The 26,942-nt window shown below is 36.6% G+C and overlaps 1 protein-coding gene across 4 annotated transcripts in view; it reads right to left on the bottom strand.

Moving 5' to 3' along the window:
* Nucleotides 1-5,630: 5,630 nt before the first annotated feature.
* Nucleotides 5,631-26,942, bottom strand: part of WASL (WASP like actin nucleation promoting factor) — a 65,533-nt gene continuing 44,221 nt past the window's right edge. Inside the window, exons 6-13 of one of the 4 annotated variants that reach the window (XM_084897677.1) lie at nt 26,089-26,257; nt 24,556-24,598; nt 23,231-23,384; nt 21,202-21,219; nt 18,452-18,972; nt 14,137-14,238; nt 11,652-11,760; nt 5,631-8,196 (exon numbers count right to left, since the gene is read on the bottom strand). In XM_084897677.1, the coding sequence (XP_084753803.1) occupies nt 8,135-8,196; nt 11,652-11,760; nt 14,137-14,238; nt 18,452-18,972; nt 21,202-21,219; nt 23,231-23,384; nt 24,556-24,598; nt 26,089-26,257 (1,178 nt within the window). In that variant the 3' untranslated portion in view covers nt 5,631-8,134. The remainder of the gene's footprint in view (nt 8,197-11,651; nt 11,761-14,136; nt 14,239-18,451; nt 18,973-21,201; nt 21,220-23,230; nt 23,385-24,555; nt 24,599-26,088; nt 26,258-26,942) is intronic. The other 3 variants (XM_084897678.1, XM_084897679.1, XM_084897680.1) reach the window with 3 other exon arrangements.

Below are 26,942 nucleotides of genomic sequence, written 5' to 3'. Positions count from 1 at the left end.
GAGAGAGATAGAGAGTTAGAAACATCGATGAGAGAGAGTCATCAATCAGCTGCCTCTTGCACACCCCCCATCGGGGATATGCCCGCAACCAAGGTACATACCCTTGACTGGAATCGAACCTGGGACCTTTCAGTCCCCAAGCCGACACTCTATCCATTGAGCCAAACTGGTCTCTGCTCCAATGCATATTTAAACTCACATATATTTTCTACAATAAGGGAAAGATAGTGTACAGTGCATACCCTTATGCAATCCACCATATTTTCTTTTAAGCAATTTCAATAATTGTTTGATATTTAGGTTATTTTGATTAGTTCTATGATGTTGGATATTTTGTTTGTTCATCATTTGAGTGATTCTAAATTTTAACTTTCCCCAAAAACTCTTAGAAGAAATTGAAGTCTGGTAGCAACCATACTTGGGTAAAAATTGCTGTTTAATATTTTAACCTTGCTGTTTTGGGTTCTGTACTCATTTAAAAATTATTTTGATTTTCTGAACTGATTATGCTATTCCAACACTCCATTGATGAAGGTTGGAATATCCCATTGATGGTGATCTCAGTGGTCATCAAAGCACATTTTTCTGGGACCCAGGACAGATTAATTATCCTAAATTGCCTTAGTAGCTACGGATAGTGCATTCCTGTTGACTCAGTGATCCCAGAATCTGGACGGCACAATTATTCTAAATTGTCCAGGTGGTCCGTCGCAGATAATATGCTTCTGTTGATTTAGTGATTTGTAGATACTTTAGATAACTTGCTCAGTTTCACTTCTGTAAAATCCAGAAACAAGTTACTCATTCCAGATCCAAAGATGTAATCGATTCTTTTGTGATATTCTGCCAATATAAGCCAGATGTGGCAAGCTGTTCAGGGCTGCGAGATTTGGAACTTTAGCCCCTCGTCTGCTGCCGGTCTTTAATAAATGACTCCATAGTTCAACTTTTTTGAGGCGTCCTTTGTAAGATGGGGGTTACACTACAACAAAATGACAAGAGTTGAGGCATTACTGTGGTACATCAAAACTGGAAATTAGGTTTCAACCCAATTGTCATGTTTAGCAACTTTCCCTCAGCCAAATTACGTGCTGATCTGAACCTCAAAGGCATGCATTGCTAAAATGCATCTCAGAAAGCCATGGCCTGAACAAGGTAGTGTAAACTAAGGAATGTGCACTCAGTTGTGAAAGTCATGGGTAGCATGAAAGGCCTGCAGGAGGAGGAGGGTCATAAGGTAAGTATAGGACTCGTGTGACTGAAAAAGGATGGAGTCAGTGAGGCCCCTGCTGCTGGTGGGAAGACGTTATAAGGCCATTGTCACCATCTAAGAAGGAAGTGATGCAGACCTGAACTGCAACCGCTACGTAGGGAAAACAGGTCAGAACAGATCAGAGACTAAGAAAGCACCTGCTCACAGAATAAACGCATCTGTTTCATCCCAAAGCTGCTCCTGCTATATTCCCTAGCCCATTTTCTGTCACCACTATTCACCCAAAAGGCCCAGCCAGGAGCTAAGTGTCGCCTTAGATTTCTCGCTTTTGTGACCTCCTGCCCCCTTCCTCTAACCAGTAGCTGAGATCCCCTTGGCCTCTCCCCCTGAAATTTCAACAAGTTAACCAACCAAAATTCAACAAAGAATTCCTTACTCAATACAGAGGCATGCCTGAGAGACCCAGGAATTGAAACATCTAAAGGTGGGCAACCAGGAATAAACAGTGAGATGAAAAGGGAGGACCGCTCAGGCAGCCCACAGACACAGCCCTGAAGGTGGGACCTCACGGCTCAGCCTGAAGAGGGGAGGAAGCAGTGGTAGCAGGTGCTTCCTTCTACAGGAGAATCAGAGAGCCGTGGGGGGCATTCCGCAGAGCAAGTGGAGTGAACAGTGACTGAGCCAGCAGACACATGACAGAGCACAGGGTTCTGCCATGCAGCTCTCCACTGTCAGGCTGGGTGGTAGTGTTTCAAAGAAATGGAACCACAAAGCCCTGCCACCACTTGGACTCCCAAAACTCGCCTCCCATTGCCCTTGGAGTTGGATGGAGGAGCATATTATCCGTATGTAGAACTGTTGTTTCCCTCTGTGACTGATCCCCAGGTGGGGCAGGACCCCCACAGAGGTCAGGGGTCACCATTATGGTGAGAGCAAAACAAAAGCAGCACGGCTGTACTCTTACAGAAGCTGTGAAGGTCAAGTCTGGGAGCTCATAGACATAAAAAATCTTGTGATTCAGCACCATATACTAGAAAAGAGTAGAAAGACCTCTTCAGAGAAAGCTGTTGTAGCAAGCCATTAATAAGACACATATACATGCCTAGACAAAGGACAACAGCAAATGTGATGAATAACCACAGTAACAAGGATGAGCAGAAAGAAAATGAAAAATCTCCAGAAAGCTAGAACACATGGAAATATGTGACATAAATGATAGAGATTTCAAGATTGCAGTTCTGAAAGTACTTATCAAGATGTGACAAAATACAGACAGGCCATTCAATGCATTCAGAAAACAAATCAATGAACAAAATGAGTAGAGACTGAATCTTTAAAAAACAACCAATCAGAAATCCTGGAAATGAAGCATACAATTAAGGTGATTAAGAGTAAACTACTGAGCATAGAAAACAGAGACAACCAGATGGAGGAAAGAATTAGTGATATTGAAGATAGGAATCTAGAAGTGACACAGGAAGAAAAAGAGACCTAAGCATAAAGAAAAATAAGAGTTGAGAACTGACTCCATCAGAAAAAGCAATCCTACCTAATAGAGTAATATGCAAATTAACCATCACTCCACTATACCCACAAGCCAATCAGGGCAAGTATGCAAATTAATCCAACAAAGATGGAGGCTAATTTGCATACACAGAGAGAGGGAGGAGTGAAGACCAAAGACAGCACAGAAGGAAGAGGGAGGGAAAGTGGAAAGCAAGGCAGCTGCAGCTGCTGGAGGGAAAGCACTGGCAGCACATGCGGGGCTGGGCGGGGCGAGTTAAAGTGTTCTGTTTGTCCTCATGCTCCTTGGAAGAACTTCCAGTCAGGATACTGGCAGTGCAGCTGTTGGCTGGAAATTATACAGAAAGATTAATACAGTCTCAAACTAATTTTGTTTGGCAAATTTATTGTAAGGGTTTACAAAATACTTGTTTAAATAATGGCAATGGCCATTTACATTTATAAGAAACTAACACATAAGTTGGATGTTGAATATAAAGTTCAATCCTTTTAACCGAGCATTAACTGACAGGAGTGTCTGGTGATGACTAAATGCTTGGACAATGTAGGGTGACTGCCATCACTGAGCCAAAATATGATCACATGCTTCAGTCAGAGGCTGGCTCCTCAAAGCAAGCCAGGTTTCCCAGGGAAACACAGGGATAGGCTTCTATCGCACCCAGATGACATGTGAGAGAGAAATTTATAGCCACAAGTCTTTCAGAAAGAGTAAATCTGCAATTTATCCATACCTCAGGAAAAGTAGAGAAAACAAAGAAAAACCAGTATTGTGGTACATAATAAAGAGCAACTGAAGTAGGAGTCAGATCTGGCTTCTAGAATTAGCTCCTTCTAACCTTGGGGCAAGCCCCTCCACCACTGTGAACATGGGTACCTTTGCCCGAGAAATGGGAGCAGGCTTGATATAACTCAATGGTCTCCAACTGTCTTTTAGTGGCGAAATAAGTATTTTAGGTTTAAGGAGGGAGGGGAACCTATCTTACTCCATTGTTTTAATGTCCATTATATATTTAGTCTTAATAGTTATTTAAATATGGTGATATTGCTTAAAAATTTTTATACTTAAGCCTTGATGAAAATCTTCACACATCAATAACTAAGGTAAAACTGAATTTAGGTCAAGATACGTCAATCAGTTTAAGACAGAAAACTATGTCAATGCGATACTGTTAAAACTGGACTTACTCTTAAATAGAAAGGTTAAAAATCCTTATTTAAAAACTAAGGGACCATTTCAAATTTACTAGAAATTCACCAATACAAAAATATCTAACCTGAAAACCACCTATAAGGTACTATTATATTTTACTCAAAATAATTGTGCTATTCATATTTTGATATGTCAATCTTAATGGTGGTGGTACACATGACCAGTTTAGATTTACAATGGACTTGTGTGAAGTGAAATACTCATCAATAGTTACTATGACCACTGGTGAATATTTAAAAATCAAAAAATTATGGCTGATTTATCTAGACGTATTTTGTTACAAAGCCAACCTTTTCACTGGGCTCCCTCAATACCATTTACCACATAGAGAAGTAAAGGCAATCTTACTATTAGCTACTGTAGGGAGTGGCTATAGGGTCAAGCCTCAGATTGACCTGTGGCTGGGCCACAAACAAGACCCAGCTTGAAGGGAAGAGCCCTCTTAGCATAATTAAGCTTAACCTTAAAGCCCTCCTTAGTTCCTTCCTAGGTAGCTAATGGGCTGTGGGAGGTGCAGTAAGTGCTACCAAAACAAGGTGAAAAACTCCCAAGAACACTGTAACATGTTGACCACCACCCTTGTTTTGAGCCAACTATAAAATAAAGCTTCGGCTTGCAGGCTGGGTCTGTGTCCTCATCCAGGCATGGGAGACCCACTGAGCCCCAGCTGTATCCTCTTGTCTTTCATCCTTCACTGCCCCTTCTCAGGTTCACCCTTGGCCATGCTGGCACAGAACAAGCTACAAAGTATGTTCCCCATCACAGTCCCAACCACCAAATTATCACACCTTTTCCCAGTGGCTTCATGAAAAGCAACATTTAAAAAAACTCGTAGGAGACCAAAATATTGTCAGAGAATGCTATGATTTGGAGGTATAGGTGACAATGGCAATAAAATAAGTATGCAAAGTAAAAGTTCTCCACTTTTCCATGAAGTATTTTCTATTGTACTATAAATAGGCCTTATCTCTGTAGTTGTCCTTTAAGAACTTCATTTGAAAAGAGCAAGTTATTTCAGGAATTTCTCTGTTGATAACATAAATAATGTGACAAGAGCAATTCTGAGGCACTTTTCTGTAAAACTTTTTGGTAAAGTTTGGTTAATACATTCTTAAGTGTTCACAGTTGTACGACACAACTTTTTAGTGGAACATATTATTTTTGACGTTTATTAAATTGGCGAAAGGTCTTAAAAGGCATTCAGTAGCATCCTACACACTGGATTCCATAACTTAGTTTAATCTTAAGACACCCACTTGTGCCAGGGTCAGCAGAGCAAAAAATTCCATTTATCAAAAACTGAGCTTCCTGTTTAAAGCACCATCTTTAATCCCATTCATTAAGAGCTATTTAAGTTCCACATGAACTGCTGTATTGGGCTTTTACTGAAACTACCAGTAAACTCCAATATTCCAGTTTAGAAACTTCAACATGGTTGCTGTGGGATTCTTTCAGAGCAACTTGCGACAGGACTGCTCTGTATGCCACAGCAGCAGCTGCCACTTCGCCCAGCAGAACAGGGTGTAACATTCCTTTCTTTCCGTGTTTACTTAATGGCACACTAGCTCTCAGGCATGCGGTCTGCTGAAAACTATAACCGCTATTGTTCACTGCCGTGTACGCCCTTTCCTACAGAGTTTCACACCACCTTAAATGAATGAAACAATAAATGAAAACACACTATTTTACATTTTTGGGTCAAATTAATTTTATTATGTTCCATGATGAATTGCCACCAGTGCAACATCCTATTCACTATACATTTCAAAAAAAAAAAAAAAAATTCACATACTAAACAAAATTTCAGTTGATAAATGGAAATGATTGAAAGTAATTTTAAATCTCATACACACAATATGTGGCTAGCTGAAATTGTCTATCACGTAGCATTTAGATTTAAAAAGCCTCATGCTAGTTTGTTAAATGCGAAGGCTGTCAGACAATCACTTAGCTGAGTATATATAGGAGGCTTCCAGACAAGGCACAGGTACAGTGCTGCCCACAGTGCAAGGTGGTGGAGGACTGAAACATGCAACCTTTACATCTAACGCAGACTCAGTCCTCATGCCCGGACTGAACTCCACTGCTGCAGTGTTTCAACCAATAGTAACTTAGACTTTGTGCAACAACAACAAGTCCTTTTCTTTAACAAAGGAAGAATAAACTCAAATACCTTTGGCAAATTTTTTACCCATCTTAGGTGTTTAAAATTGTGTTTACAACTCAAAGAATTCATAGCCTCTGCTCAGAGCAGCTCCTGATAGTTGTCATACCACAGTTAGCGGAAAACCCTGAATTCCTTGGCCAAAAGTTAGAGAGATCTTAAATTGGCATTACCTTAAAGACATTTCTAGAATATTTAAAATGCTTTTTAAAATGTTGAAAAGAAAAAAATGGAAAATGTTGATATTACTTAAAGTAAGTATCATGTTCTATTTGCCATTTGCACAAATTCCTAATTTTATTGGTTAGTAGTTGTCTAGCCTCATCTACACCAGGTTCAACTGAGCTCAAGCCACAAAAATTATAGAAAGCAGAAAAAGGTTTCCAGCAGCAGAGGGCACTGTTTCTGCAAGAACAAAAGTATAGAATCTTTCCCACGTGCTTAAATTACTCTTGCGAGGAAGGTAACATTCTTTGAATAACTTAAATGTTTTACTGTACCACTTAACTGCTTGCAGCAACAAAAACCTTTTAAATTATTTCTAATGATAACTAGATGCATGATCACTAGAAGTTATGTGATAACTGGTTAAAATTCAAGCCACATCTTGCAGGTCCAGCCTGTCAAGATCATGCCAATACTAGATTTGGGTCGGTATAATTCTAGAGAGCTTAATTTTTCATCGGATACTGTGATTACAGTATTGAAATACATTTGGAACTACGTTCTGCATGACTCAATGTGAGAGAAAAAATGTCTGTATTTAAATCAGATAATTTTTCTATCTAAAATTTAAAGTAGGCAGGTATTATAATTAGTGTTATAAATATGAAAACCACCTTTAGGCAATTAGTGTATTGTAGAGGCAAGGAAACCCTAATTTTAACATATCATTTTTCTGTGCATAACAAACGTACAGGTTGCAAAGTTTTTTTTTTTTTTTTTTTAAAAGTCTGTCATTGTTTTACATTTTTTTCAAGAAATTTGACATTGGGAAACACAATCTTGGAAGAAAAATGTAACCCTTCACCTGACATTTGACAAAAACCTTAAGAAATTATAAAAAATTAAAAAAAAAAGCATAATGGGTTCAACAGATTAGATTCTTATGGCTGCTATTTTTCAATACCTCGATTGATATAAACTTAGAAATAAAAGTTAATCTCTTATCATTTCTATAATGTTCTAATTTTTATATACATAACCAAATGGTGAAGTAACCATAATATAGTTGACTTCAGTTCATATGAAAATTATTCACAAGATTCCCCAAAGTCCAATAATTTAAATAAAATTTATTTCAGAATAATGCCAAAATATTTTTAAAATTTTTGCCAAAAGAGCCAATCAAGCACAGGTATGTAAGGGCTCCTAATGATACCAGCCTCCAAATGCCACTGCTTTATATAACAGGCAATACTGCTGTAAGAGGTGTGTTACTCATTTCCCTAACTAGTGTTTCTGTGGTGATTTTTTGTAGAGCATACTGCTAAAATTTGAGAAACTACATCAGTGTAGTGATGTCTACAGAACTGTGCAATGTATCAGCTTCAACATTCATATAGCATTGTGTTCAAAATAAAGGGGCTAAATAAACTAAGGTTTGCATCATTTAAAAAGAATGTAGTGCTATACTAGATTTTAATAAGAAAATTTAGGTACAGAAAAAGTAGGGTATGAAAATAGTGTTTTCCTTCTGGCATTATAACTAAATTACATTAAGGTTTTTGTCAGTCTCACATATAATATTTAAACTCCCTGTTGATGGAATGAAAACATTCACAAGTTGAGTGAGCATCTGGTGTAAACTTGCACACAAGAACAGGGAGTAGCTTTGCAGAGGATTATGACAAACCTTTACAGATTAAATGAGGTATTGCACAGATTAATAAAAAAAAGCAAAAAAGGCAACAAAAATATACAGCAAATTGGTAGAACATTTACATGGTAATTTTACAGAATCCATAGACAGAAAGTAGTGTTTAGTATTTCACCTTAAAAATATATATATATAGTATATAGATCAATCTTCCCACTCATCATCATCTTCAAAATCTTCTTCTTCTTCTTCATCCTCATCTTCATCTAAAAGAAAATAAAGACAATTAAAAACCTATATATACACATAAAATATTATATAATTCTTAAGTGATTTCTCCAATTATTCAACTTCTGAAACACAAACCATTTGATACCTGAAGAATCTAGTTACTAAGATAGTTAAAAATGAATCTAATAAAATGCATTTAACAAGTGTAGTGATGAGTAAGAGATGAGAACTGGAGTCAGAAGACAGATTCTGGTCCCTTAGTTTTTACCTTACAAATTTCAACCTGTGTGTTTCTCTATGTGTAAAGTCACATTTAGGTTGGGCTTCTCCGAATTTTAGATTCGCATAGCAAAAATCCAAATGCTGCCTTGTATTCTCTACATGGATTCTCAAATTCAAAAGTTCTAAAGTCTTATCTCCTTCTCCAACCTGCTTTCCCCCCACCATCCTAGTCTGTTCCCTGATGATTACCAGTCTCTGGTGTTTAGGCCGCAAACTTGGAAGTTAATCCTGTTCTCACCCCCACCCCCCATCCAATCCATCACGCTGCTCCTTTCCTCCACTTTCACTACTGCTCCCACACCACCATCATATCTTGCTTGGATATTACAACTCTGTAGTCCATTTGCCTTAAAGCAAATGGAGTGATATTTAAATTCTAAGTTTTAAAAATGTAATTTTTGATATGTGGCTGACTACTGTTATTTGAATAAAATTTGATGTTACCTCACTCTACAAGACTTTACATGATTTTCCCAGTTATTGTCTCTTCCCTCCTCCAAACTTTTTTCATATGCCATCTCCTGCAATTCACTGTTGCTGGATGCATAGCCTTCTTTCTGTCCCTTAAACACGCCAAATTTATTCTTGTTTTAGAGCTTCTGAAGAACATATTCCTCTGTGTGGGTGAATCTTTCCATCCTTTAGATTTACTCAAAAACCACTTCTTCAGAGAGGCTACCCAGACCAACCTATGTAAAGTATAACCATCCACCACAATCAGTACCCTTCCTCTTGATAATTCTTCATAATACGTACCACTACCTGAATTTCTTATGTTTACAGATCTGTCTTCACAGTAGACTACAAGCTCTAAAACACTTCAGTGATAAAAAGCACCTGTCTTTTTTTTTTTTTTTTTATCACTGAAGTAGAGGCCTGGTGCATGAAATTCATGCACAGCGAGGGGGATTCCCTAAGCCCAGCCTGCACCCTCTCCAATTGGGGACCCCTTGGGGGATGCCCGACCGATGGTTTAGGCCCTGTGGGATCTGGCTTAAACCAGCAGTCTGACATCCCTCTCACAATCTGGGACCGCTGGCTCCTACCTGCTCACCTGTCTGCCTGATGGCCCCTATCTGCCTCTGCCTGCCAGCCTGATCACCCCTAATTGTCCTCCCCTGCCAGCCTGGTTGCCCCCAACTGCCATCCCCTGCCGGCCTGATCTTGCTCTCAATGGCCCTCCCCTGCCAGCCTGATGTCACCCCCAACTGCCCTCCCCTCCCTGTCTGGTTGCCTCCAACTGCCCTTCCCTGCTGACCAATTTGGTTTTGATTGGTTGGTTTCTATGCCAGTGTCAAAAGCTCTGCTTCCTAGACAGTCATTGGCTCCCCACAGCACCCACATTAGGTTCTGACTGGTTGATTCCTATGCCAGTCAGTGTCTCTGGGCCTATAAACAGGGCCTGATCAGAAAGGCGAGGCTGATCAGCAGCCCCAGTGGAGGCCTGGAGAGTAATGGAGGTACGACTGCTGGCCAGACTGGGAGAGATAAAAAGAGGCAAGTACTGATCAAAAGCTGCCACAAAGGCTTCACACTGATCCATGCCTGCATATGCAAATTAACCTCCATCTTTGTTGGGTTAATTTGCATACTCATTCTGATTGGCTGTGAGCATAGCCAACTAATGGTTAATTTGCATGTTTCTCTTTTATTAGGTAAGATTCTTAGCATCAGAACAATGTTTCATGAAGCTGCTCAATAAATACATGTTGAGTGAATGAATAAATATTAAGATGTCATCAAATCCTATTAGCAATCTTTTATATTATATACCAACTTACCATAATTACTGACCTTTAAAAACTATATATCTCATAAAACCCTCAAAGGGCAAATTTGTGAGAATAATGGCAGAGCAATTGTATTTGATAATGAATTAGTTAAACACCAATAGAAACTGAATATGTGACACACAGGTAAAGAAGACAGAATAATCTTTTTGCATGTAAAATAGTTTGAAGGCTTCTACAAGAAGTACTTGAGCTCTGGAATTAGAACTTGAAAATTAAAAAAAGCCAAATAAGAGCAAAGATATATTCCCTGGGCCCCAAACTAAATTTTTACTTATATAACAATAAGAATCCATACTAATAAAAGGATAATATGCTAATTAGACTGGATAGACCAGACATCTTCCGAATGTCCTTCCAGACAAAGCCACAGTGACAGGGGCCAAGGCAGAGGCAGTTAGGGGCAATCAGGCCAGCAGGGGAGAGCAGTTAGGGGCATCAGCAGGCAGGCAGAGGGGTTAGGAGCAATCAGGCAGGTAGGCAGTGGTGGTTAAGGGTGACCAGGCAGGCAGGCAGAGTGGTTAGGGGTGATCAAGCAGGCAGGCACGTGAGTGGTTAGGAGCCAGCAGTCCCGGATTGCAAGAGGGACAGGGATTGAGCTTAAACTGATAGTTGAACATCCCCCAAAGGGTCCCGGATTAGAGAGGGTGTAGGCCAGGCTGAGGGAATCTGCCCGCCCCCCACCCCGAATAAATTTTGTGCACCAGGCCTCTAATACAATAACAATAATTTTAAGTAATTAAGCCTTAGCTCTAAATTTTATAGAATTTATTTGAAAAGGAGTTCAATCAACTTTATGTTAATCTCTCCATTTACAATACTAATAAGAAAAAAATTTGCTCCCAAAAGCTTTTGCTAGACATGCTTCACAGAATTCACCTGAAGGCATCAAGTACACCCACCCAACTATGCATGCATTTACAGGGTGACAACTACAAGAATTTATCAGTATGCATGGTGAGGAAAAAGTAGCTAATAATTCTATCATCAGGTACTACCACAGTTAAATAATAGTTAAAAGAGATGGTCCCCAAAATAAGTAAAAACCATGTTATATATTCATTACATCAACATAGCTATTATTTATGTCTTTACAGAAACTTACTATTGGGTAATTTTTAGCAAAACAAGTGATGTTAGTGGTGTGAATATGTAAATGGATGATCTGAGACTTACTCAGAAGTTCAAATTACTGCTAGTTATTATCTAACACAAATCAAGTAATAAAGAGAGGATGAGAAAATATTCTAACAAATATCCATTTTAGTAATCATACTTTTTATAGTAATGTCACTATCAATTATAGTAATGTTACTATTCAATAGCAGAGAAAATCTAGCAAAGATTGAGTCATAAAACAAAATATAGAACTCAAACATTCAAATTTATTAAATATACATGCACATATGCAAATGTACCTGAAGAATGAATGGCTTTGCTCCTTTTCTGCATCACCTCCATTAAGGCCCCCACAATTCCTGAAGTGGGTGCAGGTGTCGCTGGTGTAGACTCTTGGCCATCAGATACCTTGGAAAAAAAAGTTAGCAAAATTCAGTAATAAATCCTTTGCAAAATGTTTGTCTCTAGAAAGTTTTACTTTCTTAGAATCAATTATTATTTTAAATAAAAAACAAATAAAAATACGAACCACGCCCAGGACAGCATTAACTAAATTAAAAAGAAATAAGCTACTACCTTAAAAGAATTATTGAAGACATATTTCTGCTCCTTCTTAATGTATAAGGCATTCAATGTAATTCCAATTTTAGAATAACAATCAAATCCTTTCTTGAAAAACACTTGCCCTTGCAGTTGGGTTATTTCTGTTTATTCCAGCACACAAAGTCGTAGCTGATGAAACTAAAATGGAACATCATTTTATAAACTAAGATTCCTAGAGTTGTTAGGCGAGAAGCACACTTAAGATGCCTAAGAGCAACTGAAGAGATTTCTGTCTTCCTAGAAAAACTCAGTTTTACCAATAATTTAAGATGAACCTTTTCTTTAAGAAGATGAGTTGGGTAGCTTTCGAAATGTACCTATCTCACAAGGCAACTAACTACCCCTAACTGAAGTATTATACTTCTTTTCTGCTACAAAGTATTTATATATTTGGGGGTGGAGAGTGAGAAATCAACATCACAGACTCTCCTTAAAAATCTAATTTCTAAATAAAATTATTCTTAATCCCAACACCCATATTTAAAAAGATAAGATACAGAAGTTTGGATTCACGAAAAAATACACATTAGAAAGTACGGCTCAAGAATATTAAAATGAGCAGTTATTTATGTTGTTAATTTTTTCTATAAAGTTATTAATATTATTATAAGTAAAAATGAAATGGCAAAGCTGTAATAAATAGTTATGCAAGTTTTAATATAAGTAGATAGAGAATTTAACTTTTAAATAAATTTCTCAAAGAAAAATTACGTTATTAGGATAAACTTTGCATTCTGGCCTTCACAAATATATTCTTAATAATCACTGTCTTTCTAGACTTCAAGATTTTTTACTTTACAAATATTCATATTAGGGGATCCAAGATGGAAGCAGAGTAGGTGGAAACTACACTAACCTCCTCCCAGGACCAAACTGGAATTAAAACTAAATTATAAAAAAGAGTCACCCTGAATAACCAATTAAAGATTAGCTGGAGAGAAACCTTATCACCACGGACTCACAGAAGGCAGACTCACAGAAGGCGGCACACTGAGATGGTAAGAAGTGTGGAGGTGTGAGAGGGCTGGGTGGGTGCTGAAGATCTGGAGGGATAACACAGCTGCAGGGGTTTCCCCTGAGAAGTGTGGTATCTAAATCCTAAGCCAGGCTCCCAACACTAGAGCTCAGAACTTTGAAAGGTGCCCACATAACATCTAGCTGTGAAAAGTAGTGGGATTTTTGTCTGCCTGAAAGGTAGGCAACCTCTTAAAGGGCCAACACATATTATTTCATGTGCATCCACTCACCCTGGTCTACTGCAGGAGGGTAGAGCAGATTAGAGCCCTGTGAGAAGAGTCTGGCGTTGGTGGCTCTGAGAAGAGCCCTGAAGGGTCAGTCACCATGATCCCTATGTTGAGTCATTCCTCCATATACAGAAGCCATCTTTCTCAGGCAGAGCACTTCCTTCCATGCAGCATCAGCCTGGGGGAAAGTACCATGTTTCCCCGAAAATAAGACATCCTCCGAAAGTAAGACCTACTTACAGGTTTCCTTCTGAGTGAAAATATAAGGCATCCCCCCGAAAATAAGGCCCCGACTAGGCTAAACATGAGAGATTTGGTCCACTGATTCTGAAAGAAATGGAGTCACAAGAAATTCACCAGGAAATTCAGGAATTGGATTGTTATGATGATGTTCCAGAAGATGATGACATGATTGTCATTGAATAAATGAATAAATTCTTTTTTTTTTTTAAATATATTTTATTGATTTTTTTACAGAGAGGAAGGGAGAGAGATAGAGAGCTAGAAATGTCGATGAGAGAGGAACACCGACCAGCTGCCTCTTGCACACCCCCTACCGGGGATGTGCCCGCAACCAAGGTACATGCCCCTGACCGGAATCGAGCCAAACCGGTTTCGGCAAGAATTTACTCATTTAGGCCGAAACCAGTTTGGCTCAGTGGTAGAGCGTCGGTCTGCGGACTGAAAGGTCCCAGGTTCGATTCCCGTCAGGGGCATGTACCTTGGTTGCCGGCACATCCCCGGTAGGGGGTGTGCAAGAGGCAGCTGGTGGGTGTTTCTTTCTCATCGACGTTCTAGCTCTCTATCTCTCTCCCTTCCTCTCTGTAAAAAAATCAATAAAAAATATATTAAAAGCTGAAAACAGTTTGGCGCAGTGGTAGAGCGTCAGTCTGCGGACTGAAAGGTCCCAGGTTCGATTCCGGTCAAGGGCATGTACCTTGGTTGCGGGCACATATCCCGTAGGGGGTGTGCAGGAGGCAGCTGGTTGATGTTTCTCTCTCATCGACGTTTCTAGCTCTCTATCTTTCTCCTTTCCTCTCTGTAAAAAAATCAATAAAATATATATTTAAAAAATATATATTAAAAAGAAAATGAGTAAATTCTTGATACTGTAGGATTCACAGTTTGTCTGGTTTGTGTTGACAACTACCATACTACCACACCGTATACATGTAATAAATTTCCTTTATTTTCATTTAGCAATAAATGTGTACGGTATTCTTCTTCATGGAAAAATAAGACATCCCCTGAAAATAAGACCTGGCGCATCTTTGGGAGCAAAAATTAATATAAGAGACTGTCTTATTTTCGGGGAAACAAGGTAATAGCTTGACCCATTGGAATGTCTCCTGCCCCACACTGTAGAGCTTACACCCTTTCAGCTAGAAGCTCTTTCAGTAACTAAGTCTAACAGGAAACCTGCAGGCAGAGGCAGACCTCTAGGTAATTTGAGCCCTTTGCTGATCTGCCTCCAGGGCCCACTGCTAGTAAAAGCTGGCTTTGGTATACAGCTTGGTCCATTCATTGACTATACATTGAAAAGAATAAACAGCAGGTGGGATGAAGCAGAGGATTGAATCAGCAATTTGGAAAACAAGGGGAAATTTGACAGATACATGAAAAAAAAAAAAAAAAAAAGGAAACTAGACCACCTTCTTATACCACACACAAGGATAAACTCAAAATGGATTAAAGACTTAAATTGTTAGACGAAAAACTAAAAATCCTAGAAGAAATCATAGTAAAAAATCTCAAGAAATTTCTTATAGTAATATTTTTTCAGATGCAACTCCTTGGACATGGGAAGCAAAAAGGAAAAATTAACAACTGGGCTTACATCAAACTAAAATGTTTTTGCAAAGCAAAGGAAACCATCAACAAAATGAAGACACAGCCCACTGAACTGGAGAACATTATTTGCTGACAGATCTTATAAATAACTTATAAAACTCAACATAACAAGCAATCCAATTAAAATAGGCAAAGAGGACATACAAATGACCAATAAACATTTGAAAAAATGTGCAACATCACTAATCACCAGAGAAATGTAAATTAAAATCACAATGAGATATCACCTCACACCAGTCAGAATGGCTATCAATAAATCAACAAATACCAGCAAGGGTATATCTAAAGGGGAACCCCTGTGCACTATGGAGTTATCTCAAAAATTAAAAATGGACCTGCTTATAACCCAGTGATTCCACTTCTGGAAAGTTATCCAAAAAAACCCGAAACACTAATTTGAAAGAATATATGTACCCCTATATTCACTGCATCTTTATCTACAACAGCCAAGATTTGGAAGCTGTTCAAGTATCCATCAATAGATGCCTGGGTAGCAAGCAGCTCTGGTACATTTACATAATGGAATACTACTTGGCCAAAAAAAGAAAATTTTACCCATTACAATAGCATGGGCAGACCTGGACAAATTTATGCTAAGTGAAATAAGCCAGAGAAAGACAAGTGCCATATTTTCACTCATTTGTAGAATCTAATGAACAAACTGCACTAACAAGCAAAACAGAGGCAGTCTCATAAAGAGAGATCAGGCTGACAGCTCTGCAGGGAGAGGGAGGGATTAAACAAAAACAAAAACAAAAAAAGGAAAGAAAAAAAAAGAGAAAGACCTCATGGACATGAACAATAGTGTGATGATTGCAGGTGAACGGCGTGGGTGGAGATGGTAGAATATAGGGGAGGAAATGGTAATGGGGGGGAAAAAAAAGAAAATATTCAAATTAGTTCCCCACAAGATACAAGCTCATTCACTAGTATTAGGTTTTCAGAGACTGTATATTCAGTATTTCTGGAATAGAAAAAACACAAATGAAAAAAATAGTTTCAGAACTGTAAATTGCAGAACAAGGTGCTACAAGAAGTATAACAATAGCAAGGAGAATCATTTTGACTCCCTTTGAGCAATTTGATAACACAAGGCAGAGAACAGTACAGGAGCACAGCACTGTCATAAACACTGTTTTTAAAGCACTTTCTTGGACACGATGCTCTCTGAGGTACTATGAACACAGAATTCCAGATGTATGTAAATAAATACCTATACACTTCCTGCCAACATTTTAAATTAAATCTGTGGTTTTATGTTAATCATATTCACATACTAAATTGATGATTTATATAGAATATTTAAAGAAACAGGGCCAGAGAAATCTTAACCACAGATTGGTTATTTTTTTAAGTGAAGTAAAATTATGAACTCAAATCACATGTATAACATGCCAATGATTCACTGATTATGCACTTCACAAAAATGCTCCTGCCTTGCCCAGGTAGCTCAACTGGTTACAGCATCGTTTCAGTACATGAAGGTTGTGGGTTCGATCTCTGGTCAGGGCACATACAAGAAGCAACCAATGAATGCATAAACAGGTGGACCAACAAATCAATGCTTCTTTTGTTCCCTCCATCCCTTGTTCTCTTCCTCTCTGTTTCTAAAAATCAATCAATAATTTTTTTTTAAATCCAAAAAAAGAGAGAAAATGCTCCAAATACAATCAAAAGGAAAGTGATCGTTTAGGATAAAAATAGCCTACTATTCTACATTTAGAAAAAAAACATGTTTCCTAAAAATAAATTTAGAGAACAATTTATAGGGTTGTGGGTTTTTTTGGTGGTGGTGATAAAAAAGGAGATGGGGAAAGAAATTAGGTAATATCTTACCAACTGTTAAAAAGAGGACACACTGTACATAAAAATCAACACCTTACTTTCACTAAATGAGTAAAAAAAATAAAAACTTGCTGTAAAAATGAGAGAAAAGAGAAAAGAGAAACAAAGAGTAGGTTAGGAGTAGGAGATGGGAGTGAGAGTGACACAGGAACTAGCATAGGTTACAAGGTAAAATCAGAAAGTAAAGGACTCTATTAAAATAAAACCTGCTATTCACCTGGCCTGTGGCCATTTTGACATTAATTAACCCCACTATCAACTATTCAAAGTTCTTAAACTGCTTCTGAAGAACCTAAATGGGTAGAGGGAGCAGAGGTGATTGCTCACAGGCTGAAACACAAGTATCACCAACAAAAGACTTAGATATATTTTAGAAATCAGAAGTTTCTTAAATCTGTGATATGCTGTTTTCATTCAATCGGTATGTTCTCTTTGCATCATTCTCTTCTGGTTTGTTACCATAACTTTCTATATTCCAAAATAATCTTCAGTTAAAATCTCTTTCTTTCATCACCACTTACTGCATAGAAAATTCTGCCACTGATTACCAGCCCTGAGAGATTACACGTATAGACCCAGAAGGAAGTTCCAAATATAGGCAGAGGTCAGCATACTACTGCCCATGAGCCAAATCTAGCCCGTCCTCTGTTTTTGTATAATCTTAAAGTTAAGAACAATATTTACATTTTTAAATGGTTGAAAGAAAATCGGGACATTTGAAATGATATGAAATACAACTTTCAATGTCCATGAGTTTTAGATAACACAATCAGGCCTTCTCATTTATGTATTGTTTATGGCTGTTTTGTAGTATACCTGTCTGGCTGCCTCTTTTGTGGTTGAATAGCAGAGCTGAGTAGTTGTGACAGAGACCATATGGCCTACAAGCCTAAATATTTACTATCTGATCCTTTAACGAAAAAAGTTTGCTAAATCTCTGCTCTAGAAAATAAAATGATCACCTCATTCAATTCAGAGAATTCAAAATGATCTGCTATTATATCGGAAAGTCTATTAGAACTCTTTCAATTTTCTGTGGAGTTTGATTCACTACTCAGCTAAATTTATAGAGACAAAAACCTTAATATGCTTTCGTTTTCTCAAAGTTAGTGATTTGAATTTACCTAGGTAAATCAAAATTGATTTCAAGTAGGGCTACTTTAATTCTCCATAGTTTAATAAATATTTTTCTCTAAAGTACCTTTTATTTAAAAGTAAAGTCTAAAAAAATTGCTTGTAAAATTCCATTTATATGAAGACTAGAATAGGAAAAACTCATCAGCGGTGACAGACACCACCCATATCAGTGATTCTTTTGGGGAAGAAGACTACTGAGAAGAGACATGAGAGAATTTTCTGAAATGATAATTAGATATATAAGTATCAGTTACAGAAATATAGGTCTAATTTATGCATTTTATGGTATATAAAAATATCAGAAATTCAGTTTAAAAAATGAATACCTAGAGGAAAAAAAAATACTTTTCAAGGATATCTTACAAATTTTTAAAAAAATCCATAATGATAGTCTAAAATAAAAAGAAAAGATTACTTACAGATTTCAGTTGAATACCCTGTCGGATCTGGTCTAAAAGTGCATCCCTCCCAGAGCAAGACACCGGTCGACTGTTCTGTTCCACCTTTTTGAGCTGAGCACCCTCTCTAATTTGATCTAAAAGAGCTGCTTTGTTTCCTGAAGGAGCTGGGACTTGATGGTCACCATCGGAAGGGAGGCCAGGCGGAGGGGGTGGCCCGGGTGGCGGTGGCGGCGGAGGCGGTGGGGGGGGTGCTGCTGACCCCGGCACAGCCAGAGGTGGCGGCGGTGGTGGAGGCCCTGAAGGTGCTGAGGAGGGAAGGGCTGGAGGCGGAGGAGGATACATCCTATTTGGCGGTGGTGGCGGGACTCCCACGCCTGGCCGGGATGGAGGTGGCGGTGGAGGTGCAGCTGTGGGAGCTCTTGAAGGTGGCGGAGGAGGAGCGCCTCTTCCTCTGGCAGGAGGGGGAGGAGGGCCTGAGCTGTGTGGAGGAGGGGGAGGTGGAGGAGGCCCTCCCCTCGATGGTGGAGGAGGTGGTGGTGCTGAAATAAAAAAAAAAATAAAAAAAAAGAAAGCATGTTTTCCTCCCATAAACATCAGTGGAAAAGTAACTTATTTTAACATATATTTAAAAAATTATATAAGACCAAAAAAAAAGCACTCATCTTTTTTATTTTATAAAGATATCTGACCACAGATGGTATCTTACAATTCTATTTGGAAATACTCTGCTTAAAGATCACCTTCCTATTGTTTCTTGAAAAAATATTAGCTAAAACAGTTAAATGTAGTTTTTAGGAATTAGCACCACTTTTGAAAGGCAATAAACTTTTAAAAAATATGTTAACAAAATAACAGAATTAAATATTTTTGTCAACAGTATTATTTTACATTTTATTAAAAATTAATGAGCACTTTCTCTCTTTAAAGAATCAAATATATATTTAGTTGTTTTATAAAATCAATTCACATTCAGAATTAAATAGCTAATGTAGCCTGACATTAGAATTCATTCAAAGTCATCTGAGCTGAACCCAAATATAATACTTTTCTTTTAAAATGTAAACCTTTGATGTAGGCCATCAGAGATCAGGCTCCTATGATTTGCATCAAGGCATAAGGGCTGCAGAGTTAAGATATGCCCAATTTTCTGACCAAATCCAAAGCAAGGAGACCTAGCATATTTTGTAAAAAAGGGCGAAACCAAGAAGATACATGGTATGTATGTATACTCCCTGAATAAGACAGTCCATACAATCCTTCAAGCAGGTATAAAGATTTCATTTTAACCAACTTAAAATTTTTTATTTCAAATACTAATTATATTTGTCTAGACTGGCACTTTTATGTTTTAGTTGTTTATTATCAAGAAGAAAAGTACCCACTCTATTCTACCATAAAAAATATTAGTCATTCTCATAGTTTCAGTGAGGAATTTCCATCCAGAATCTTTTATATGTAAAATTATATGTTTCTTCAGTAGAACTTACAGTAAGTACATTTATTAGAATAATTTAGGATCCAGCTAATACCCATTCAAATAGACACTAAATCATTGTTCAGGGAAGAAGCCTTAATTTATAGTGAAAAAAGGTCAGCTGCATCCAGTTTGGGGTATAGCAGGAGGTCAGCATTTCTATTAACTTGAAAATAAGAGAAACGTCTATATTTTTGTGAGGAAAACAGCATGCCACATCCCAACCTAAAAATGTGAGTTAAATAATTAAATTCACATTTGATTCTTAGCCCAATGTTAGTTAGGTTTATATGCACAAAAATGTCTGCTAAGCAGATACCACACAACAACACTGTGAGAAAGTCTGATGGCCTATAAGTTTTCAAAACTCTAAGAGTCATAACAAACACTAGACTGAGAATGGCATACTATTTCTTAGATCAAATGAAAACTATTATTATCAAAGATTAGTTAAAATGAAATATTTTTTTTAATATTTACAGAAAAAAACCTTGTCTTGATGTTATAATATTAAGGAAGGTCAATATATTTTAATTGTTTCAGATAAATATTCATATTAAGAGTAATTAGTAGATAATTCTGTAGATATTTATAGAAATTACAAAATATTATAATACTTAAATGCAGTATTATAGAACTCAGGGAAACATTAAAGAGCTGCTCTCATGCACTCAGAAAAATGTTATTAATCACAAAGTAAAACTTATGAGAATGCTGACAACTCTGAGTAGGCAATTATAGAACTAAGTGTGAGCTTATGTGTGGTCCTCCCTTCTTGCCACAAATGTAAAAATGTAAGTATGCTTTACATAGGATATTAAATAATGCTAAGTATGAAAAGCAATGACTAAAAGTAAGTATAATCAAATATAATAAAGAGCTAATATGTTAAATAGACTGAACAGCAGAATGACCTCTAGATGACCTTCTGGACAAAGCTGGGGCTGTGAAGGCTGAGCCCCTTGCATGAATTTCATGCATTGGACCCCTAGTAAGTCATAAAAACAACAGCGGTGCTGTGGGAACAGGATTTTTTTTTTTAAATCCAGTGAATTTCAATACAATTATATAAATTGTGGACAAAATATGAACTCTGACTCATATAGAAATAAATTTTCTTTTTACTTTAAGCATCTATATGCCCAAAACATTAGTAGTTTTTGTTGAGGGCAACAAACCTCACTGGATGTTAGATTTGGTGGCAAGCTAAATGAACTCGAGCTTCTCTGAAAATAAACACACCACAGCATGCATAATTTAGTGCACTGGGTCAAATAACATCCCACATACATACCGCTCCAGTGTTGTGAACCTACAGGGCAGATTATTACGAGTTAATGGATTTCAGACAATTGCACATACACACAAAGAAAGATACACTGGAAAACACAAGTCTAGTACTTTTTATAATCCTGATTACATAATTTTACAAAATTAAATGTTAAGACATTTGATTCAATAGATTCTTACAGAAAAACTCAAACTTTTCCCTAATTTTTTCATACTTATAAAACCATTATTTGCTCAGCCTAGAAAATATTTGCTTAATAAATTTTAACATATTCTTTCTTTTAAAAAATGTATCTTGTATAAAAACCAACGTTTGGTGTCAAGAAAGTTCTACACTAGGAATTAGGTTCTTGAGTATGATAATAAATAACTGTCCCCAACACGGTTTTATATTTAATGGCTGTGCCTTTTTTTGTTTTAGGTCATTTAACTGAGGGAAAGCCTTACTTATTTTAATATTTTAAAATCAGTTAAAATGACAAGCAGTAATAATAAAATTTAAAAACACAAACAAAGCCAAGCAAGATAATATAGTAAACTCTGTTACAGGTATTCAGGTGAAAGGGTTGTAGGACGGGTGGTCTAATAAATGTCAACAATAATTTGTACTTATAAACTCAGAGAGCTCAGAGACCCTGAGAACTATTTGGTGGTGTAAGGTGAGGGTCTGCGGTAACGGTGAACAAGAAGAGTCAGAAATACACAGGGTCCTCAGGACTTCCCACCATCTGTACACTAACAGCAACTGACTTCCCCTGGGAGCATTTATCACAATGGTGCAGTGGTTCAAGATGTCTGATTAAAAATCTACAGAAACTGGAAACGTAATTAATTTAACAAAGTAAGATAAATTAGCATCATACTAGTTTCAGTGGAACTAGCATTGTGTTTCCACAATAGAAATTATGACTGAATACCTGTTTACATATCTGTTTCCACACTAGTCTATAAAATTTCTGAGACCAGAGACAGACCATATCTTAGTGGTAGTATAATATTTACTGAATATATGAATGAATGAACGAATGAAAGATAAAGTGAACATCATTGGTTAAAAATTCAGGTAAGTCAAACACCTAAGTTAAAATGACAGGTAAATTCTTCAGAAGAACGATTTGACTAACTAGAGCTTTTGCTTTGCTAAACTTTATTATGAGTATAATAAACAAAGAAAAGCAGGTGGCTTTTCAAATAAATAAGGTGCAAAGAAATGATTGCCATACTGGAAAATTTAGTCTTCGCATTTTATTGTGATATTAAGATACAACTAAAACACAAAGTGCTTTGATCTTAAATGGTTGCAAGTTATTTGTGCATCCAGGTATCAAAAGACAAATTTTATACTTTAAGAAATAAAGTTTGTATTTAAAAATAAATAGAGCCGAAACTGGTAGAGCGTCGGTCTGTGGACTGAAAAGTCCCGGGTTCGATTCCGGTCAAGGGCATGTACCTTGGTTGCAGGCACATCCCCAGTAGGGGGTGTGCAAGAGGCAGCTGGTCGATGTTTCTCTCTCATAGATGTTTCTAACTCTCTATCCCTCTCCTTCCTCTCTGTAAAAAATCAATAAAATATATTTAAAAAAATAAAAATAAAATAAAAATAAATAGAAGTATTTTTGTTATTTATATCCTAAATATGCTTATAATTTACTGATTAGGTAGTGATTATATTTAAATTAATACCTCTGTATTGTAATAAAAAAAAAACTTTAATGGCCTCTAAGATTTGTTAAGTAAAATATTAGATAATCATATTTTTCATTCTAACATAAAATAGCCAGGAGATTCTGTATGAATTTTCATAAACTTAATATAAGACATCTTTATAATAAACAAAACTTTTTGTTGTTGTTGTTATACCAAAATAATGTAAAACATAAGTACACTGGGCCAAACTAGTTATGAATAAACTCAAACATTTGCTTAAGGAAGGTTCACACAGTTCACAATGTGTGTAGTTGCCTTTCAAGAACTTAACCTAAAGATTCAAAAGAACAAATAGATCAGGATTCCTAAATAGAAATAAAAGTTACCTTGCCTTCGTAGTTCATTTTTAACAGCTTCAACACCTCCCGTTTTTTCAATAAAGTCATATATGACTTTTGATGTTTCTCTGTCTTTAAGTTGTGCCTCTGAGATTCCACACATATCAAAAAGATTTTTCAATTCTGGATCCAAATTATTCAGCTACAACAGATAAAATAACTAATAAAATCTATCCCAATTTTTAAAAACAAGCAGAATATTTAATTCTCATCTGTAAAAATTATGAAATTATTTTCTTTTAAGTTCATAAACTTTTAATATGGTTATATTATTTGTATGTGAACTAAACTTTCTTGTTTAAAAAATACAAAAAGGATAAGAATTGATTTTAGCCTATTAGTGTGGCTCAATGGTTGAGCATTGACCTATGAACCAGGAGGTCACAGGGCATGCAGGAGGCAGCAGATGAATGTTTTTTCTATTTCTTTTCCCCTCCGCTTTCCTTTTAGAAATCAATAAATATATACATATTTTAAAAATAATTTAGTTTATATTTTATTGCCGTGTCTTTTTTTTTGTTCCTTGCCTTAAAAAACAGGGCATGTCAATTAGATTTTTTCTAACCAATTCACGATTCAGATATATTTAATGCTCACCTTTACTACATTATCCTAAATAAGATTTAGTTATAACCACACAAAAAATACAAATCAATTTGAAAATTTGAGAACCCCAAGCACCCTGTGCATTGTCCAACACAAAAAGGCACTCAACACTTACAGAGTTAACATTGTAGTTTTAACAAAACAATCAAAAGGATTTTTAACCTCAATCAGAAATATTTATTTTCAAATTAATTTTTCCAAATCCTGACTGTCAAATGTGAAATACCTATTACTTAAATAACCAAAGTGGAAATAAAATATTAAACACCTTTTTATGCCTGAAGTTTCACCTATCTTTATCGTGCTATAAATTAATGAATGACGAAATTGCCGAAAATAACAGAATGAAAAGACATAGCTCATTAAACAACTGAATATTCAGAATTTGATTATAGTATTTTCCAGTAATTTGGCATATGTTTATTTCCCTGAAATAATTCAGCAGAAATAATTTTCTTCCCTTTGCTTTCAAAATATAAGGATTTTACTCATATAGTAAAATAAAGCCAAGGTATATAAAAATTTTCTCTTTAGAGACCTAGCCATGAATTATAGAACAATACTATGGTTTCAAACCTTAGTGATATGTATATAAACATAGCACAATAAATAAACACTAAAATACACAACAATAAATAATGACAAAAATCCAAATATAGGCCATAATATTCCCATGTACTTAGAGTAATGTTTATCAAGACACTTACATCAAAGCCAGTATTTGGATCCCATCCAACATGTCCAATGTGCCTAAAGTAGAAGACAGGGGAAAAAACACACAAAGGGCATTAACACCATGATATATATATGAAATCCAATCTGCCCACTGAATTGTTGGCCTTAACTAACAGTTCTCATAGACATAACAATATTCAGGGAAAAACTACACAAATAGGCAGAAGATGAAGATTCTAACCCAGGCTCTGCTAATAAATGAGTCTTAACATTTTTGTACAATCTTTCTGAGCATTCATTTCCTTAACTGTCAAACTAGAATATTAATACAACACACACACACACACACACACACACACACACACACACACACACACACTCTAGAGGCCCGGTGCATCAATTCGTGCACTGGTGGGATCCCTTGACCTGGCCTGCACCCTCTTGCAATCCGCGACCCCTCGGAGGATGTTGAATAGCCGGTTTCGGCCCAATCCTCGCAAGCCCGATCCAGATAGGAGGGAGCCCGATCCTGTATGTTGAACATCTGTCCCCTGGTGGTTGGTGCACATCACAGCAACCGGTCGACCGGTAAGTTGCTTAGGCTTTCACGTACAAACATGAGAGGAAATGAATTTTGCAATGAGCTAATAAAATAATGCCTGCTATAGAATATTTTTACTTCCTGGAAATTCATAGATGTTAAAACCCAATCCTCAACGTGATAATATCTAGAAGTAAAAATTTTAGGAAGTGATTAGGTCAAAATGGGATTAGTGCCCTTAAAAAAGAGGCCCCAGAGAGCTCCTTTACCCTTTCCTAACCTGTGAGGACACAGCAAGAAAACAGCTGTCTATGAACCAGGAAGTGGGACATCACCAGACACCAAATGTTGCCTGTGCCTTATCTTGAACTTCCCAGTCTCCAAAACTGTAAGAAACAAATTTCTGTTGTTTATAAGCCACCCAGTCTATGGTATTCTGTTATTGTACCCCAAACAGATTAGGACAATGCCTCTAGGGAATTGCTAAATATCATTTTTTATAGAGAAAAGTAAGAAATCACCTTTATATCCAATAATTAAAGAAACTTTACCTATTTTTTCTTTTCTAATAAATGAAAAGGTAAAATAAACGTAAGATCCACAGAAAATTAGCTTAAAAAACAAACAGAAAACTGCAGCAAAATCTGTAAAAGGTATATAAGTGATAAATATAAGGGTTCTAGTAAAATAAAATTTTATAACAAATTAAAAACCTAGAGTCACAATCCTATATAATAAAAGCCTAATATACAAATCAACTGAACGGCGGAACACCCAGTGGAACAACTGGTCACTATAACGCACACTGACCACCAGGAAGCAGACGCTCAATGCTGGAGCTGCTCCCAGCCCACAGGACCTAGGCCAGCCAAGGCAGGTGTCAACGAGGGTCCCCTTTTACCCCACAGATTGGCCCTGATCACCAGCTAGGCCTAGGGACCCTATCCATGCACGATTTCATGCATCGGGCCTCTAGTGACTAAATAAAAAAATAAAGATAAAAACAACAAAATAACTCTCTTACTGGAAATTGCTTGGTGTTCCAATATCTGCCTTGGTTAATCTCTTCTTTTTAGCTTTTCCTTTTTTCTTTTCTTTGGTATGGGAGATGTTGCTAATTTGTGGACCATAAAATCTATTGGTTGTGATTTCTGGATTTTTAATGTCAACTGTTGCCATGGGTAGATTAGGACCTGCAAATAAAGTTTAAATAATATTAAAAGGTTGTAATTTAACATAAATATTATAATCATAATAATTAAAATGTCTTTTTTTGAAGTAGGACCACTTCATTATTACAAATTATTTAAATTTTAAAACTGCAAGCTAATTTTTATAAAGAAAAAAGTACTGCCTAAGTTTTAAAAAGACTATATAACACATTCTTAAAACATATCAGCATACATACATTATTTCAAAGCAAGCTTGTGCTTTTATAACATTAAATCTCATGAATATAAATTTTCAACAAGAGTGTAAATCTAATTGGTTTAGTCCCTTAAATTTTCACAGTAATTGCCTCACATCCAACACATTAGTCACTGATACAGTGTTTTATAACAAGAATAATTTTAAAAAAGTAAAATTGCCACCTATTTTACTTTTAAATCTAACAAAGAAAACTAGTCTTACCTCTTTGTTTCAATTTTAGTTTATGAGGAAAAAAGTACTGCAATTACTGCTGCTTTTTCCCAAAACATTCATATTTAAGTCTAGTAATATTTTCCCCATCAGAATAGACTTTGACTATCATAAGTACAGAGCTCAAAAACTTAACATGAAAGAAAGTTCTCAAAACTCATTTTCTGCAATAACCAACTGTAAAATTATCTTAGGCACCTGTTAATTTATTGTTAATAGCATTTTTAGGAGTTGCAC

This window comes from Pipistrellus hanaki (genome assembly GCF_964339955.1).
Source record: "Pipistrellus hanaki genome assembly, chromosome: 10".
Taxonomy (NCBI): domain Eukaryota; kingdom Metazoa; phylum Chordata; class Mammalia; order Chiroptera; family Vespertilionidae; genus Pipistrellus; species Pipistrellus hanaki.
This window is presented reverse-complemented; position numbering and strand designations above follow the sequence as displayed.